The sequence below is a fragment of the Harpegnathos saltator genome, unplaced genomic scaffold, assembly GCF_003227715.2.
Source record: "Harpegnathos saltator strain DR-91 unplaced genomic scaffold, Hsal_v8.6 scaffold672, whole genome shotgun sequence".
NCBI lineage: Eukaryota > Metazoa > Arthropoda > Insecta > Hymenoptera > Formicidae > Harpegnathos > Harpegnathos saltator.
Genome location: NW_020230507.1, coordinates 102,501 through 119,608, shown reverse-complemented (window position 1 = coordinate 119,608; position 17,108 = coordinate 102,501). Strand labels below are relative to the sequence as shown.

At 46.8% G+C, this 17,108-nt stretch overlaps 1 protein-coding gene across 1 annotated transcript in view; it reads left to right on the top strand.

The window, feature by feature from the left end:
• Dscam3 (Down syndrome cell adhesion molecule 3) overlaps positions 1-17,108 on the top strand; it is a 126,029-nt gene that overhangs the window by 66,102 nt on the left and 42,819 nt on the right. The window contains exon 2 of the mRNA XM_025305057.1: positions 294-387. Coding sequence (XP_025160842.1) covers positions 354-387 — 34 coding nt within the window. The 5' untranslated portion in view covers positions 294-353. The remainder of the gene's footprint in view (positions 1-293; positions 388-17,108) is intronic.

The window sequence follows — 17,108 nt, the reverse complement described above, 5'->3', positions numbered from 1 at the left end:
TCGTCGTCGTGACGCGAACGCTCGAAATGAAGAATTCGTATCCCCGGACCGATGCAGCACGCGACGAGTTTTCTAATTATAGCAGCGCTTCTCTCGACGCTCTTCGAACGACGATCGATCGACAATGAGCCGAAGCTCTGCCCGCTCGAACGCGTGCGGACTGGAGCGTCTCTGCTCGAGACGCTTATTCGCTTCCCCCCTCCCCCCCGCCCCCCGCTATCGGGCTAGCTATTGATGTCTGATTGATAATCAAGAATGTCTATAGTCACTCATGCGCGTCGACTTTGTTTCAGGAGAGTCTCAAGAATGTGTTGAGAGCTGACTCCGCCTGGACTGGTACTAGGGTTTCGGGAATGGATTCGACGTTGTTGCTCTTCCTACTGACCGGTAAGTTCAACGTTCCCGAGAAAAATCCGAGAGGAAGGCCGCGCCGACGTCACTAGTTGCGCGGTAAGTCGCGCTCGTTAGCGTAGAATCCAGCAGTTTTAGACGAACTTTCACGCGGAAGCTAGCATCGGAGGGAAAATTGAGAGGGAGAGAGAGAGAGAGAGAGAGGGAGAGCGAAACTTGGGTAGCCAAGCCACACTCGTATTATAAAGTCTGGTCCAGCGACACTCCTCCTTTTTACGACAATGAGCCGTCTCTCCGCAAGTTCGAAGGGATATACTCGGCAGATTAAAACGATCCTCGAACTGGCAGAGCTACCGCACGGTTTTGCTAGATACTTCTCTTCGTCTTATTTCACTCAACAAGATTGCTCGGTGTATACTCGCGCGTTTCACGAGAAAGCAGAAGAGAATTGTCCAATAGGAGCGGCATATCGATGTTTACGAAAGCACACGGAGACAAAAGTTTCTTTGCTCGATCATCGTCTCTCGTACACGCGGGGCCACCAAGCCACTCTCTTTCTCCTCCCAATAATGCGAAGCAAGCGAGCGAGCGTATAAGCAGAAATCAGAAATGGTAGAGACTCGCGATCTCTCCCGGGTGCGAAAAAATCTTTTCGACAGATACAATTTCAATATCCAGCGCGGGCTCGACGTCTTCGCAGGAGAATCGACGACGGTTCGACGACGACATCGAGTCCCCGAACGCGTCTCTCCCGGGCCCATCGATCTTCCACTTCCTACCCGGAGATGTTCTCGCACGACTCTCCGTGAACATCGGTTTATAAAGAGCGCGGGAGTGAAATTTACCATTCGCCATCGGAGCGAAAACTTTCGGGGAAAGTGACTTCGATTTGACGCTCCGTGAACTCGCAGAATAACCCGGCAGGCCGCGATCTCTCGCGCCCTCGTCGCGTCGGCCGTGGCGCAAAAAAGAAGAAAAAAAGGAAAGAAAGAAAAGCGAAAAAGCCGCGCGACGACCATCCCTCTGTACGCGCGCGGTGCGCGCACCACGGTCCGTCCACGGTCGATGACCACGTGTAAGGTAGGAGCGAGGACGAATGCGAGAGAGCAGGAGCGGAAAAACGGAGAGGAGGGAAAAAGAAAGGAATACGTTTGGTTTGGCAGTGGGCGGTGGGCGTCGAACTCGGGACATCGCGCGCGCGGATGACGAGTAATCGATCACGAGCACTCTGCCAACACTACGTGGCGAAGAGCACGGTGGTTCTCATTCGGCGCGCAAAAGTGGAGAAACCTCAATGCGGTGCTACCGCGATCCACCATTTACGAGAGATTAAGGAGAGAGTGCGTGCTCGCTCACCGCGGGAAAAACGGCCAGGCGTGACGGAGCGCGACGCGGACACGCGCGCAATTAGCGATCCTCCGACGACGGCGACCGGCGACGGCGACGGCGACGACGCCGAGGTGGAACACGCGGCGTGTGGAAGGAATCTTTTAGCATCTTTTAGGAATCGCTTCGCTTCTCGAGCAGATTCCGCCTCCGCCGGCGCTACACGCGCGCGCACCCGACACGTCGCGTCGAGAATTAGTTTCAGCGAAATCCGATATCGCTCTCGCAGCATCGCCGCGGAATTCGCGGGGAAGAAGAGTGCGCGTCGAGCGCGAGAGGCTGTCGCGCGCAAATCCCCGAGCATAGCTGAGAGCCATGCGCCGGAGATATTTGCGGACGAGTTCGTAATGCTTTCGCGAAAAATACAGAAACCCCCGGCTGGCAACTCACTCTCCACCTCCTCTCCTCCCTCCAGCCCCCTGCCACCCCCCGCCCCTCCCCGGTTACCCCGGCCGTCCCTGTATCGATTTCTGTCCGATGGAGTATCGCGATACTCGCCCTCTCTCACCACCTCTCTCTCTCTCTCTCTCTCTCTCTCTCTCTCTTCATCCCCGATCGCCTCTCTCTTTGTGACTCGTCCCTTCCTCCCCCCTCCCTCCCGTCCCCGATCCCGGCCGTCCCACCGCTCGTCGCCTCCCCGCCTCCCCGCCACCCCCCGTCCTCCCCCCGCGCGTTCAATCCCTCTTTCGCTTCCTCCGCTTCGTCCGCGTGTCCCTGTATCACGATTTTCAATAGCGCGCGCGCACACGTGAAGCGAAGGTGGACATCCGGGCGAGGGTGGATCATTACTTCGACGGCGATTTTCCTGGTCGTCGATACCTTCTTGCGACGTTGGCCCTTCTAGTTCGCGCGCGTGCACGATACTCGTGCGAAATTCGAGCGACGAAGAAGCGCGGCGCGAGGGACGTTCCCTGCGCGAACGGCTTTCATTCGGCCAGCGCGCGACAACACGGCCAAGTTAGAATTGACACGCAAGGGGATTCGATATTCCGGCAGATATTTCGGGAACGCGGGCCGACAGCCGCGCGCCGGGCCTCTCCGCCGCGGCCGGGACGGCCGCGTATGCGGAGTTTAATTCCGCGTGATCGTTCCGCCGGATAACGGAAGCGGCTCCCAATGAAATGATAATGCGCGCAATGGGCGCAGCACGACCAAAGTCTAGATCAACGTAAAAGCGCGCGCGCGCGCACGCCGCTCATTTATCACTGCATCCGGAATGTAGCGCGAATCGTTCGCCAGTTGGATGGAATTATTTATCTGAAAATGAAGGCTGCGCTCGGTGAGCCGGGCGAAATGGATAGGCAGGGTGACATGGATGTTCTGATTTTTGTTTTATCGCTGAAAGATACAACGTTCGCGCGCTATAGCGTTTGCGGACCAACATGTTTGCTCGACGGGTCATCGACGATCGGTGACCGGTATTTCACCGTAATGGATGAAATAAATGGTGATGAATAACAAGCACGGTGTTCGGCTCCGGATTGACGTGCAAAAAGTGTAATATATATTTTTTTAAATAAAAAAAAGAAAAAGAAAAAAAAGATACGGATAGAAAAGCGACAAGCCGTTATTGACGACGAAGGACGTCAACATCGCTGCTGCGTCCGATGAAAAAACTGGGGTTAAAGTTGAATCGAACGTAACGTCGTAATCGGCGAGCGACTTTACGTGCGCGATTGAACAAGGAAGAGGAACAAGAGGCGAGTGCGCGCGGTATTCCTTTGAGAAGTCCGGTAATAGCCATCCGATATTACGTGTTGCGTCTCAGCAACATTCCAAGATTAAGTGGCGTGGTTTTGATCGCGTGATAGTTATAATCTGTATCGCGTATCTCTGCAAACGCGGATCGTGCACCCTCTACGCGCGGTATATATGTGAAACGGTAACTCCGCTGCCGAGTTCATTCTATCGGCGCGCTCGACGCAACCATTCCAATAAATAGTACTGATAAAGAGCTCCGCGCCGCGCCGCGGAGCTACACTACACTGTATATGTAAGCGTTTGTACTTTTACGGCTATTATTTTCTGACATCGTTCTCTCCTCCTTCTCATAGCCCCCTCCTTCGCTTCGCAGCGGATCGCTACGCGCTATACGTGTGTGCGAGCGGGCGGTTCGTTACAAAGCGCCGAGGCTTAAATGCATCACAAATGCGGAAACCCGATGAAAGACACCGCGGAGATTAGCGCCGCGCGCGCGTGAATATTATATTAAACTCGTCATACGAGGGATCCGTTCCCTCCCCCCTCCCCCTCCCTTGTCCGGCGCGCGTCGCTCAAGTTTTTGATATTATTTATACAGCACGGCTGTATAACATGTCACCGGACCGAAAAAAACTCGTATCTCGGTGCGGCCATGCGCCGCGCCGCGCCGTACGTTCCTCCACGCATCCGCAAAAAAAAAAAAAAGAAAAAATGAGCTGGCAAGAGAGATAGAGAGAAAGGGAGGGAGGGGAAGTAGGCATGAAAAAAAGAAAAAAAAACAGCACGCCCAATGGTTTCGGCGCACCTAGTTACGTCGTAAAAGCGAATGGAGCGCGTTGCATTTTGACCATTCGATTTCGACAAAATCGATTTTGCAGCAGCAACAGCCGCGCCATCGGCCATCACACCACACTACACCACACCACACCACACTGCAGCAGTGACGTCGGAATTTTAGCGAGCCGCGGGACCGCACAGGGCGCGTTGCCAGGGACGCTAAAATATGTGCTTAATATTTACTCCAGACCGCAGGGCGAAACGTATGGCTGTCAGGCGAAACAGATTTCATTATTAAGAACACTGACGATCGAACGGCGCTCAGGGTGGAAATGTTGGCAGCGGGTCGTCCAAGTGGTGGCCGAGGGCGCAGAGACAGCGGCCGCTAAATTCGCTTTCCCTATCGCGCGCGATTCGCCGGAGCAATTTGGTCTTTTGTGAGGAAGAGGACAGAGAGAAAGGATTCTCGCGATCGCTTCTTCCCTAATATCTCGGAGGGGGAGGGGGAAGAGCGAGAGCGAGAGCGAGAGCGAGAGAGACGTGTAACAAAAGCAATATATTTCCCAAGTAAAATGGAATGATCCGGTGATATATTTCCCGGCCGGTCATTCACTGACGCGGCTATTCTACAGCCGGTCATTCGATTTGTACGGACCGGAAAGCGAATCGATGCGGGGTATGATGCTATCAATATGAGATCACCGTCCGATAGGATATGAGAAGCGAATGGCGGATTTGACGAGAACAATGGAAATGAAATTTGAACATGTGTAAATATTACCACGGCAGTGCCAATACGTATTTTCGATTATTCAATTCGTAGAATGCGCCGCTACTTGAACGCGGAGGATCGGTATACACACGAGAAGAATTCGAATTATACGGACGGCCGCGCCGCGCGTAAAACGAGCGCGTTGTTTGAAGAGTATAGATCGCGACGATGATATTAATATTAACAAAAGTCACGGTAGATAGAACGGTGAAATTCGGATCGCTTTCGGGGCCGTAGCTTGGGGCATTTATTTGGCGAGTTATCGATCGAATTCGAATATATTTGCACGTAACTTGTAACAAATTGCTTCAAAATTATCCGGAAGCTACTACTGTTATGTAATTTTTTCGTTATCACCCGGCCCTGCGATATTTGAGCGCGCGCGCGCGCGCGAGAGAGAGGAAGAGATGTATTTATGTCCATTTTTATTTTTAATACGGATGTTTCTACGGTAAGCGGCAACAATATTTTTCCCGATGCTGCCCTCATGTTCCGGGTAGAATTTTCTTTTTTGCACTTTTTATACAGCGTATAAATTTAAAGAGGAATTATTAAGGCGTTTGATTTTTTAAATTACAAACCAATATTGCTGTATAAGAATATGAATCGTATTTTAAGCTTTCAAGGTGACTATCGCTCGCGTACGCGACCATGTATATGGTTATATACATTAGCATATAATTTGTATAATAGCAAGAGAAATTGCATTAAAAGTTTATTTTATGAAGCCGCGTACAAATACGCGTAAACCAGAAAAGAGAAACGCGGTATAAAATGCATGAGCGCCGAGCACGTGGCATAAAATGTAGGTGAAAATGAGCATGCATTTAAATTCTTCTAACTCGCGCGACACGTCTCGTATCGATTATTACCTCGACATACGTACATACGCGAAGGTAATTACTACGAATGGAGCAATGCGCATATCTTCTGATATCGATCGATGTTTATCCGATTACATTGCGCCGGGCTGAAAACTAATTTCACGCGTGGCGTTACTATCACACGTTGATCTGATTTTGACTTTTCCTTTTCGCCCTGACAATTTCCTACATATTACTTTCTTTCGTTTCGCCATGTGAATCACGTTGCCCGCATTCCCAAGTTTTTACACACTGTTGTTTTAAAGCCCCGGAAAGCAATATATCTAGTTTGTTAAATTCTCATTTCGTTTGCGACGACGAACAAATTTTTACGGAGTAATTTCGAAAAAAAGGTATAGCTGCGCATATTCTGCTCTATTTTTACATATATTCGGGTGCGTCCGCGCGCGTATATAAAAAAAAAAAAAACCAGCGATCCTCATAAAATTGCAGCAACGGATATGATCGAAATGATTTTTCGCTGCGAAACAGTGCAGATCCGGTCTGTTACGAGGAACATGCCAATTAAACGGATATCACACATTTATTCGTCGATTGGCCAATTAACGCGTGATAAAAAAAAAAAGAAAGAGGAAGAAAGAGAGAATTCCTCGTTAACTATCAGCCACTTGGCGAGAAGGAGAGAGCGCTCGGTGACGGGATCCTCGGTGAGAGGAAAAATTTAGGGCTCGACGGCGTCGGGCCGGCGTCGGCGCGGAGAGATCCGCCAAGGGGTTATTAATCTCTGAGACCGATTGTGCAAGCGAGCTGCACGTTAGACACACTATGCGCGCGCGCTCCCGCTGCACACGGCGGCATTTCGCAATTCGAATCGCATTTTCGTCGCGACGTAGCCGTCATACGTCGTTTTCGCATCTAATCCATCACGGCACGGCAACCGCGTTAGGCGGCGCGTCGCCACGTCGGCGCAAATGCTCGTTATTGCACGTTAAAGTTCGTTCCTGCTGTCAGCACAGCACAACAAACGGCGGTGGCTTGCGTTGCCCCGCCGCGCGGTAACGTGACGACAGCTACGTGCGCGCGCGCGAGCATCGCACTGTCGGAAAATTGATAATCGCGGGTGCGATAACCCCCGAGTGCGCGCGTGAAGAAAACATTTGCGAGACAGCAGCCGCCAAGCTGGGCGACGCACAGTGCGGCCAGATGACATTCTTTGGTTGAAAATTCTCTAGAGACCTGAATTTCCAACCGACCACCGACACCAATGGATGAGAGGTTGATCCTGAATAAATTCTGAAGAGAACTGTCTTGCGAAAATTAAAAAAAAAATTCTTTTCTCCAATTACTAGCCCGAAAAGAGGAAAAATGATCGTTAAACGCGAGAAACTTGTGAGATACTCATTATTCGACACTTATTTCTTTCTAATAGTGGTGCACATTGGGTCATGCTAATGGTCGACGGTGATTACTTTCCATCTGCGTACGATGGCTTATGAGCTGAGGTTTACAAGCTTTGGACTCGTGGACCATCAGGTTAGGGTTGGATGTTTTGTTCAATGTTCTCCGTGTCTTTACTTATTGGGTCCATAAGGCTTAATTCTTTCTTAATGTGAATGTGCTGAAATGATGAGCTTTGAAATTCTGAGTTTTCTAAAAGGTGATTAAAGTTCTGAGGTCTCGCATTCAGTATTCATAGGCTCGAATCCATTGAGGTCGAACCCAAGACACTGTACTTTAAACGACAAACCCTAAACCCATGAACCGTGAACCGATAATTTTTTCAAAATTTCGGCTAGACAGATCTCTTTGGAATTTATTCAGGATCAACCTCACCCATTGGTGTCGATGATCGGTTGGAAATTCAGGTCTCTAGAGAATTTTCAACCAAAAATTGTCATCTGTCGCGTCGCGTCGGTGCTCGCGGAAATATGTGTGAACCCGCCGCTTTCTGAATGATAAACCCCCCGCCCGCGCCGCCGATCCGGGCGAACGGGCGACGTCCGCGGCGCGCGCGCCGCGCGCTTGGAATATTAAGGGGTAACATCTGACAAGTAAACCTACCTACCCAAGTGTCCCACTCCGATTTTGATGATGAAATTTTGCACGCGTATAGAGCATCGAAAAATATTAGATACGTATTTTTTTATATCGGCCCATAAAGCGTTTTGAGGATAGAAATTACCATTAAAATGTCAATTTTTTATATATCTATATATACCTATATATAGATGCTCAATATCACGAAATATTTGAGAAAATAATGTTTCCAGAGGAACACATCAGTTGCTTTTATGTTACCAAATCCGAATTCACCAGAAAATTTGCGACTTTCCAAATAGCGGATTCAATATGGCGGATCGATATTTGAAGAATATCATGATTCTGTCGTAATTGACATATATTTATTAATTTTCTGCGATTTAGATATATCTCAAGGTCTTCGGAGTAAGAAGCAAATCTAGAATCAGATTTTGAAACTCAAAATGTCGGATTCATCATGGAGGATGAAAGTTTGAAAACATTTCTCCATCAATTTTTAGAATTGGTGTATGATTTTGTATGTGGCTTCTGTAGGCTGATGGTAATAAATAAATGAGATGGATGCTTTGCCCAAACAAGGAAGATATGTGGACCTATTCGGCTAATGAGTATATATGTGAAGTATACATTATTAAATATAGTTTTCTAAATTTGATTATGTGTTATAGTTTTTAATTCTGAAGACCTTGAGATACATGACTCACGAGAAAAATAATAAATGTACACGAACTTTCGAAAAATATGATATTCTTCAAATATCTATCCGCCATATTGAATCCGCCATTTTGAAAGTCTCAAATTTTCTGGTGAATTCGGATTTGGTAACATAAAAACAGCTGATGTGTTCCTCTGGAAACATTATTTTCTCAAATATTTCTTGACATTGAGTATTTATGTAGACAAGACAAAAAAGCGAAAAAATTGACATTTTAATGGTAATTTCTACTCTTAAAACGCTTTATGGGCCGATATAAAAAAATACGTATCTAATATTTTCCGATGCTCTATACGCATGCAAAATTTCATCAAAATCGAGAAATGGGACACTTGGATAGGTTTACTTGCGAGTGAACGCCTGAAAACACAGAGTAAGTTTGGGAATTTTTTGTAGTTAAATAACAACATAGATGGAAGATTGGTGTGAAGGCCTCTAACGTGCACACACAAAACACATTTTTGTTATTATTTTGCCTCAAGATGACGGCGCTGAAGCTCTCCAAGTGAAACCACGTTTTTCGAATTGGTTTGCAGCAAAACTTTAACAAATTTCATCCGATCCACTCGAAATTTTTACAGTAACTGCTAAACTAAATTCTCTAGAGAGAAGTACACATGATTTTTACGATCGGTTTAAAACTTTTGTTATTATAAATATTTTTTCACTGAATTTCTTGGATAAAACTGAAGTTTTTTTCCTAATGTTCACCATTTCTGCAAAAATCAATATTTTAACATATACATATGTACTTCTGTAGCAAATTTAATGTAGATTAAAAAAAATTTTGCCTTCTTGTCCTTTTTGAAAGCGTACGGCATTTCTGCTGCAAGCTGCGGGGATCCATGAGAAAAATGCGGAGAGCTTCAGCGCTGCCATCTTGAGGCAAAATAATAACAAAAAATTGGGTAAATTGATCACATGCACATTAGGTCAACCTCCTCAAAAGTCAATGACCTTGACATATGTTGTTAAGGACATGTTCTTGAGTGTTATGCAAAAAGTTGCATAACATGGGGTGGTCCCCATAAATAAATATTTATCAATAAATATAACAAAAACGATCAAATACAGTTAAAATATACCGTATATAACACGTATATAATATGTATTCGGTTTTTAAATATATACATGGTGTCGGAAAATTTTCTATTTCTGAAATTTCTTTTGTTAAGAACTTTTTAATAAACAATGAGCGACGGCTGCAACTTTTTGCATAACACTCAGGGACATGTCTTTAACAACATACATCAAGATCATGAACTTTTCAGAGGGTTGACCTAATGTGCATATTTACCAAAAATTGTTTTGTGTAGTTTAAGGTATGCACGTTAGAGGCCTTCGAACCAATTTTCCATCTATGTTGTTATTTAACTACAAAAAATTCCCAAACTTACTGTGTGTTTTCAGGCGTTCACTCAGATGGGTCACCCCTTAAGTCGTGCTCGCCCGCGCTTCGCGATACTTCGCCGCCACGACAAAAGAGCGCACGCATCGCGTATCCCGATTTTAGCCCGTATCGTGTGAATGGATTGCGTAATAATAAACCGTATTATCATCACAGCTATATATATATATATATAGCTGTGATGTATGTGTACGTGCTGAAAAAGATTATATACGCCTGTCGTATTTTCTGCGCAGCATAATGGAGAGCGCTGCGGCAACGCTTGGCGCTTACGGCGCTCGAAGCGTCCGAAATTTATCAAGGAATTTAAAGCCCCGTGAAACGGGGCGGCAAATCCGCGCGATATTCCTACGTAAATTCGCGCGTTTGTTATTTTTCATCGAGTCGGGCCGTCTTATTTTCATGCGAGATCCGCGATATTTCGAAATGCGATTAACTTGACTTACACACCACTCGCTAGCTCGCTAGCGTCCGTTTCGCGAACTGCGGGCGCCTGAGCGGGTTTTAACGCGAACGTGTCACGCAAGATGCTGCTGGTGCACCACCAATACCCTGCAGACATTCTACGCGCGCCGACGGGGCTGCAATATCAAGCCACTAGCGGAATTCGAATTCCCGCAGTCCGTAACTCAAGAGAGTGACACACTCGCCTTTTTTCCTGACGCTCTCTAGAAATCGCTGAAGCCGCAGTCTCGGACGATACACGTTCCGAGTCGAGTACGAAACAAATCCCGCACGTCGACAGCGATGAGGAGGAGGAGGAGGAGGAGGAGGAGGTGGGAGATATCAAGTATGAAGTGAAAAATAAAGTAAAAACGAGCAACGGAATATAACGTATTAACGGCACGCAACATTACAGCCGGCCGGGCGGGATAATGGAAGGAGAGCGAGAGGCGAATTTAATTCCGGCATAAAATCAATCTTGATTGTAATAAATGAATTGGCCGGGACTCGAAATCGAGTTAAAGACGCCAGCGGAGCTTTAAAACGCGGCTTATCCCTCTCTCTCTCTCTCTCAGTCGGGGTGGATTGATGCTACCGGCCGCGGTAAATCTCATTAATAATTTATTCGCTCGCCCGCAAAAGTCGCTCCGCACGGCCGAGCACGTGCGCCGAGCGGCGCCGGCAACTATTTCGATTTCATCGCGCAGTCGAGAGACGTTAGTTCCCGTACGACGTTTCGCGCTACGTGTCGTACGCTCTCGCGATGCGATGCCTAGCCGCTCTTCGCTTTCGCGACAAGAGTCGCATTTCCCGCATTCGACTCGCGATTCGAATGCGTCCCCGTGTACGCGCGCGTATGTGTGTGTGCGTGCGTGCGTGTGTGTGCACGAGCGTAGTCGCGCCTCCGCTATCTTTCGCGTTGCACGTGTCGCGACCGTGGGAGAGCTTTGGCAAGGTAACGCAATAACGTTCGATTATTGGTAGTCACGGGTGCAGGCCGATACTGCGATACGAGAGAGGGCGGATGGCAGAGCCAGGCGAGAGCTAGCTGTGGCTGGCTGGGTACGCGGGGGGTAGGGCGGCGGGGATGGTATCGCTGGTCCCATAGTCGTATATCAAAGCTCCTGGGCGCGCGTTGCCGCTTTTCCGGCTCTCCGCCGCTTTTCCGAGCTTTGCCTTTCGGCACTCGCGCGCGCGCGCGCCCGCGTTCGGATACGCGCGAATCGCGTCGCCGCGCCGGGTGCTTGTCCGAGCCTGTAGAAGAGCCGGCGACTTGCCGATAACAATAATCACGCAATTCTTCAAGCGCGCGTCGACGGCCAATCGCACCCACCCGCCGTTGCGGAATTCCGCATCGCACGGCGATACTTGGAGGGTGACGACGAATGCGCGGGTATTCGCGCGCCAAGTTGTATAACTCGATGCGTCTCGTGTCGCTTGAGTATGTATGAGCTTCAGCACCCGCGACTTTTCGCGATGCAACGTGTGTTTGGTAAATTTCCAGTCTGTCTGTCAAAAGAAGTATCTTTCAATGCGCGTGGCGCGCTTTATCCACGCGCGCGCGCGCGTGTGTGTGTGTGTGTGTGTGTGCGCAGCGCTGTTATTCGATCTGCCTTTCTATTACCGGGGCTCTGATAAGTTGAGATAACGAGGGTAATGCGCGCGCGTTCTCTGCGCACTTTACTCTCTTTTCCAACCCGACTAGAAATTTCGATCAGGTTCACCTAACATTGATAAGGGTGAATGAAAGGTAATCCTAAGTAAGTCAGTCCTTATAATGTCCTAATGACAAATAATGACAAATAATATGAATAAGAAAGACCTTTATAAGGTTATAATGATTGGGTCCACATTAGGACCTTAATGTATCAACCTAGTGTATGATATAATATGATACGATATGATATAATATGGTTCGGTTATTCAAGTCCTTGTCGGGATCTTATTAATTGTACCTAATATGATTTGCATCATCAAGTTTTAACAAAATAATTTTTGGGTGTCGTTTCCAAATATAAAGATGTTTGCATTGAAAAAACACTTCAGATCACTTGAATATATTTGTAAAATGCTATAGAAACTATCCCTTTTTTAGCAGTCAATAAATAGTTGTAAAATTAACGTGACATGCAACTTTTCTCTTCAACACTACTTTATGTCTTGTCACCTTGTGATACTTTATGATCCTATGATATTCATTTTATTCTTTTCTTGTCCGAAACATTTTACAAGTATGCTCAAGCGATCCTAAAATATTATTTCATGCAAATATCTTTTTATTTGGAAATGACATGAAAGAATTCTCAGCGTGTCATTTCTTATTTCTAATGTCATCATCCAATATAGCCGTGGCGAGTAATCAGGAGCCATAATTTGGAAAAAAACCGTAATAAGGATTCCATAAGGTAACTCAATAAGGACCTGACTACGAATCCTTACTAAGGTCCTGATATCCACGCTGCATTACATGACTTACCAGGATCCGATAGCATTACCTTATTGGGATCTGATGTCCAAATGAGGTTAACCTGATCAGGATCATGGGATAAATTTCTAATCGGGAATATGCGCGCCAGCTAGGGTCGTCAACTGTCCGGTTTTGACCCGGACTGTCAGGTTTTCAGAAGTCTTGTCCAGTGTCCGGTTAATAAGTCAAACCGAATGTCATATGTCCGCTTTTTAAGTTATATCCAATCAATGGAATGAGAGTTCAGATTTTAGCAACGTTTCTCTGTTTCAAGCGCCTACAAACGATCGAACACCATGAAAAGCCATCTAGGAGATAATCTGCCGATCCATCATTCCATATATATTGAAAAAGTAATAATTTATTATTTTCAATCAATCCAATCTTGCTTATAAAATTGTTTGGAAATTAATATTATAAATAAATCGTAAATATATTCTTGTCATATTTTGTATTTAATGTAACGTTATGATTATTATTTCTGTCCGGTTTAGTCCGCTCTGGGTTTGTTACCAAAGAGGAAATGTCCGGTAATTTTAACTTTTGGATTTGGCAAACCGTAGCGCCAGCGCGTCTGTCTGAAGGATGAAACTCCGCGAGTCCTTGGAGGCCGCGGGGCGCGGCGTCTCGCGTCGTGGGCGTTTAAAAAATTTGTTCCTTCGCGTTCTTTCGTATCCTCTATCTATCGCGTCGGTGATTGGGAAATTTATCCGCCGTGAAGATCCGTGCGGTGGTAACGCGTCCAATTCCTACGCCAAGTGGGATATGTCAGATTGCAATGAGGTGGAAATTGTACGAGCGAAAGCGTAAGTTTTGTCGGAATTGGGAACTCGCATCGGCGGTAAGCAACGCAGCGCAAAATTCTGCCGCTAAGGCGGCGTAGCGCGCGACGACGGTGTCGATTTCACCGGGGAAGTTTATCGGTAAACCGAAGTTCACTGCTAATTTCTCGTCCCGCCACACCTCAAAGTGCGCTTTAATTGCGTTAGACGGGAAGTAAATTACATTAGATTGTCAGTCCTCGAGGATGTAAGATCCGATGCTGGCGGCTGATTGCAGCTTTCGTGTGCTTAGCCTGTGACGTTCAACTTCATTTTCCGTCAAGTGGATTAAGAAATAAGATCCGCGGGAGATTAATTAAGGATGTACGAGCGGACTTTTGTTCTGATATTTCTCAATGTGATTACGTTTTAACGACCGTGAACTCGGTAAACCGAGGAAAAATCGACGGAGACGGGGATAAAAAAGAAGCAGAGGGGGAAACGCGCGTGTAAAACAGATTATCCGGCGTAATTGGGAAACTGATACTCCTCGATAAACGGATCTTCGGATAATCGATCCGAGGAAAAGAGAGCTCGAGCTGCTTACGTTAAGAGAACGAGATAAGTCGATTGTACGGAAGAGAATAACGTCGGAATGATAATTCGGGCACAAATACGGCATTATTCTCGCGAAAATATCACAAGTATCGCCACTCTCTCTCTCTCTTTCTCTCTCTCCTTCCTATATAATAATGTATATAATAATGTATAATAGTATCATAGTGTGAAAGCTCGTGAAAGCACGAAATTGTCATCGGCGCCGTATATAATTGTCACTTTTCATAGGAAATGCGAGGCCGTTGAAAACATGTATCACGCGTCTCTGTGACATAATATTTCATATCACTGTTAATGCCACGGTTCCGATATATTCTGCGCATTTTCAATAAAGCCGATACGCGCGTATCTAAATCAGTAATAACCTATAATCACGGTACACACTCGTAAACGATAAATGAATAATGCAGACGCAAAACCCGTTAATGCGTGTACCGAAAAACAGATACATACATTTTGACCTGAGCTTCATCCCGCGCGCATTGCACACCATAAATACGTAATGCCTGCTCGGCTCATGTTTCGGCCGCGTGTACCCGCGCGTTTTTATTATGCTTTGCGCCGGTCCCGGCCTCGCGTTATTTGCACAAATAATCGATTACATCTGTATTAACGAAATAATAACGTTTAGTAAAAAGAAGAAAAAAATTTGTGCGCGCTCCCGTCGCTTCGCACGCTACGACGAGCCACGGCATCGTGAGAGAAGGAGAAAGAGAGGGAGAGAGAGAGAGAGAGAGAGAGAGAGAGAGAGAAAGGGGAGAGAGGAAGAGAGGGAGAGGGAGAGAGCGCTCACCGACTCCGCAACGTAATATTAAAATTTAAAATCTCATATGTTTTTTTGTCTCGCGAAAGTAGAGCGAAGTAGCACTTTCCAAGCGGCGAGGCCGCCGCATATTTCAATTTCGCGGACAGCAAACGTATCAAATAAATCTCAAATTCTCGTGTTCGATGGCCCTAGACTGGAGTACACTTTCCTTGCTTATCGATGCGTATATGCGCGCGCGGTGTATATCGGTGCGCGGAAAACCGGGTCAAAAACAGTTTGACTATCCTCTCTCGAACGTGTTATGACGCCGCTCGAAAATGCTTTGAAAATACGACTCCCACATCCTTCGTCGCGCTTGGCGCAGAAATTGTCGAATAGATGCATTTCTCGCTTACATGTTTGCGGCGCAGACAGCGCGGTGCGAGGCTGTGCCCGACGAAGGCCATCGCGCGCTACCGAGGCTTTCGAAAGCGTTTAAGAAACGTTCGCGGCGATGTCATCGCGATATCGTGCGCGACGATATCGATTACAGGCCGGATAAAGGGACCGTCGCGGGGATACAAACGGTAAATAACTTTACCCAGAGTTCCATTTTATTGCGAGAGACCGTCGATACGATATCGCCGCCCCTCAACTTTCCCCGTTCTTCATTTTTACGGGGTTTGGTATTGATAGCCGTTTCTCAGAGTCACGTTGTAATTACAATGAAACTCGCCGTGTTTCCGCGCGTCGTCGCACAGCGAGGCCAGATGACATTCTTTGGTTGAAAATTCTCTAGAGACCTGAATTTCCAACCGATCGTCGACACCAATGGATGAGGTTGATCCTGAATAAATTCCGAAGAGATCCTTCTTGTCAAAATTAAAAAACCATTTTTTTTCTCCAATTACTAGCTCTAAAAAAGGACAAATTATCGTTAAACGCGAGAAACTTGTGTGAAATATTCATTATTCGACACTTATTTCTATCTAATAGAGTATTCAGCGGATTGAAACCATGAAACCAATCAACAGACACCTCGAGATTTATCGATCTTGTACCAGAAACCCATTAATCCAAAACTCATATGCCCAAATTACAAAATCAAATCAAATATAGACTCGTTAAGCACAAAACCGAGGGATTTTAATCCTTAATTCTTTCTTAATGTGGACTGAAATGATGAGCTTTGAAATTCCGAGTTTCCTTAAAGGTGATTATAAGTTCTGGGGTCTCGGCATTTAGTATCCATAGGCTCGAACCCATTGAGGTCGAACTCAAGACACTGTACTTTAAACGATAAACCCTTTCAAGACAAACCCTAAACCCATGAACCCTGAACCGATAATTTTTTCAAAATTTCGACTGGACAGATCTCTTTGGAATTTATTCAGGATCAACCTCATCCATTGGTGCCGATGATCGGTGGGAAATTCAGGTCTCTAGAGAATTCTGAATAAAAAAATCTATCATCTGGCCCCACTATACGTCGTTCTGACTTTGAGTCTCCGCATCTTGAGAAAGCGAAGCCGAAGTACTTCGCCGAGCTGGAAGTACTCGCCGAGGTGACTTTGCAACCGCGAGCCACCCGGCAGGGCAAAGCGCCTTTGAACGTCGTAATTATCACATTCGCGTGTTAGGGACGCAACGGCGCCGATTTAGCCGAGCGGGTCTGGTATTGGTTACGTTTGAGGACCTTCCTGCCTGGAGGGGTGAGTCGCGAGGCTTGGACGATCACAGTCGAGTAGGAAGGGTTACAGAAAGGACGAGAGAGAGAGAGAGAGAGAGACAAAGAGAGAGAGAGAGAGAGAGAGAGAGAGAGAGAGAGAGAGAGAGAGAGAGAGAGAGAGAGAGAGAGAGAGAGTCGCATGGGGGCAACGGCATAATCGGCTTACACTATAACAGTCTGACGGGCGCGTGAACGGACGAGCGGATTTGATCCCAAAAGCCCCCCAATACCTCGAAAGCTTCGATATAACCCCTTTCTCTTCTGCTCGCACGCGTCGCTCCGCTCGACTTCGCGAACGAATGGAACGGAACATGATGCGCAAATCTATTTGAGTCTCGCGCGGCGAAACTATCGGCCGCTGGCGAGAGCC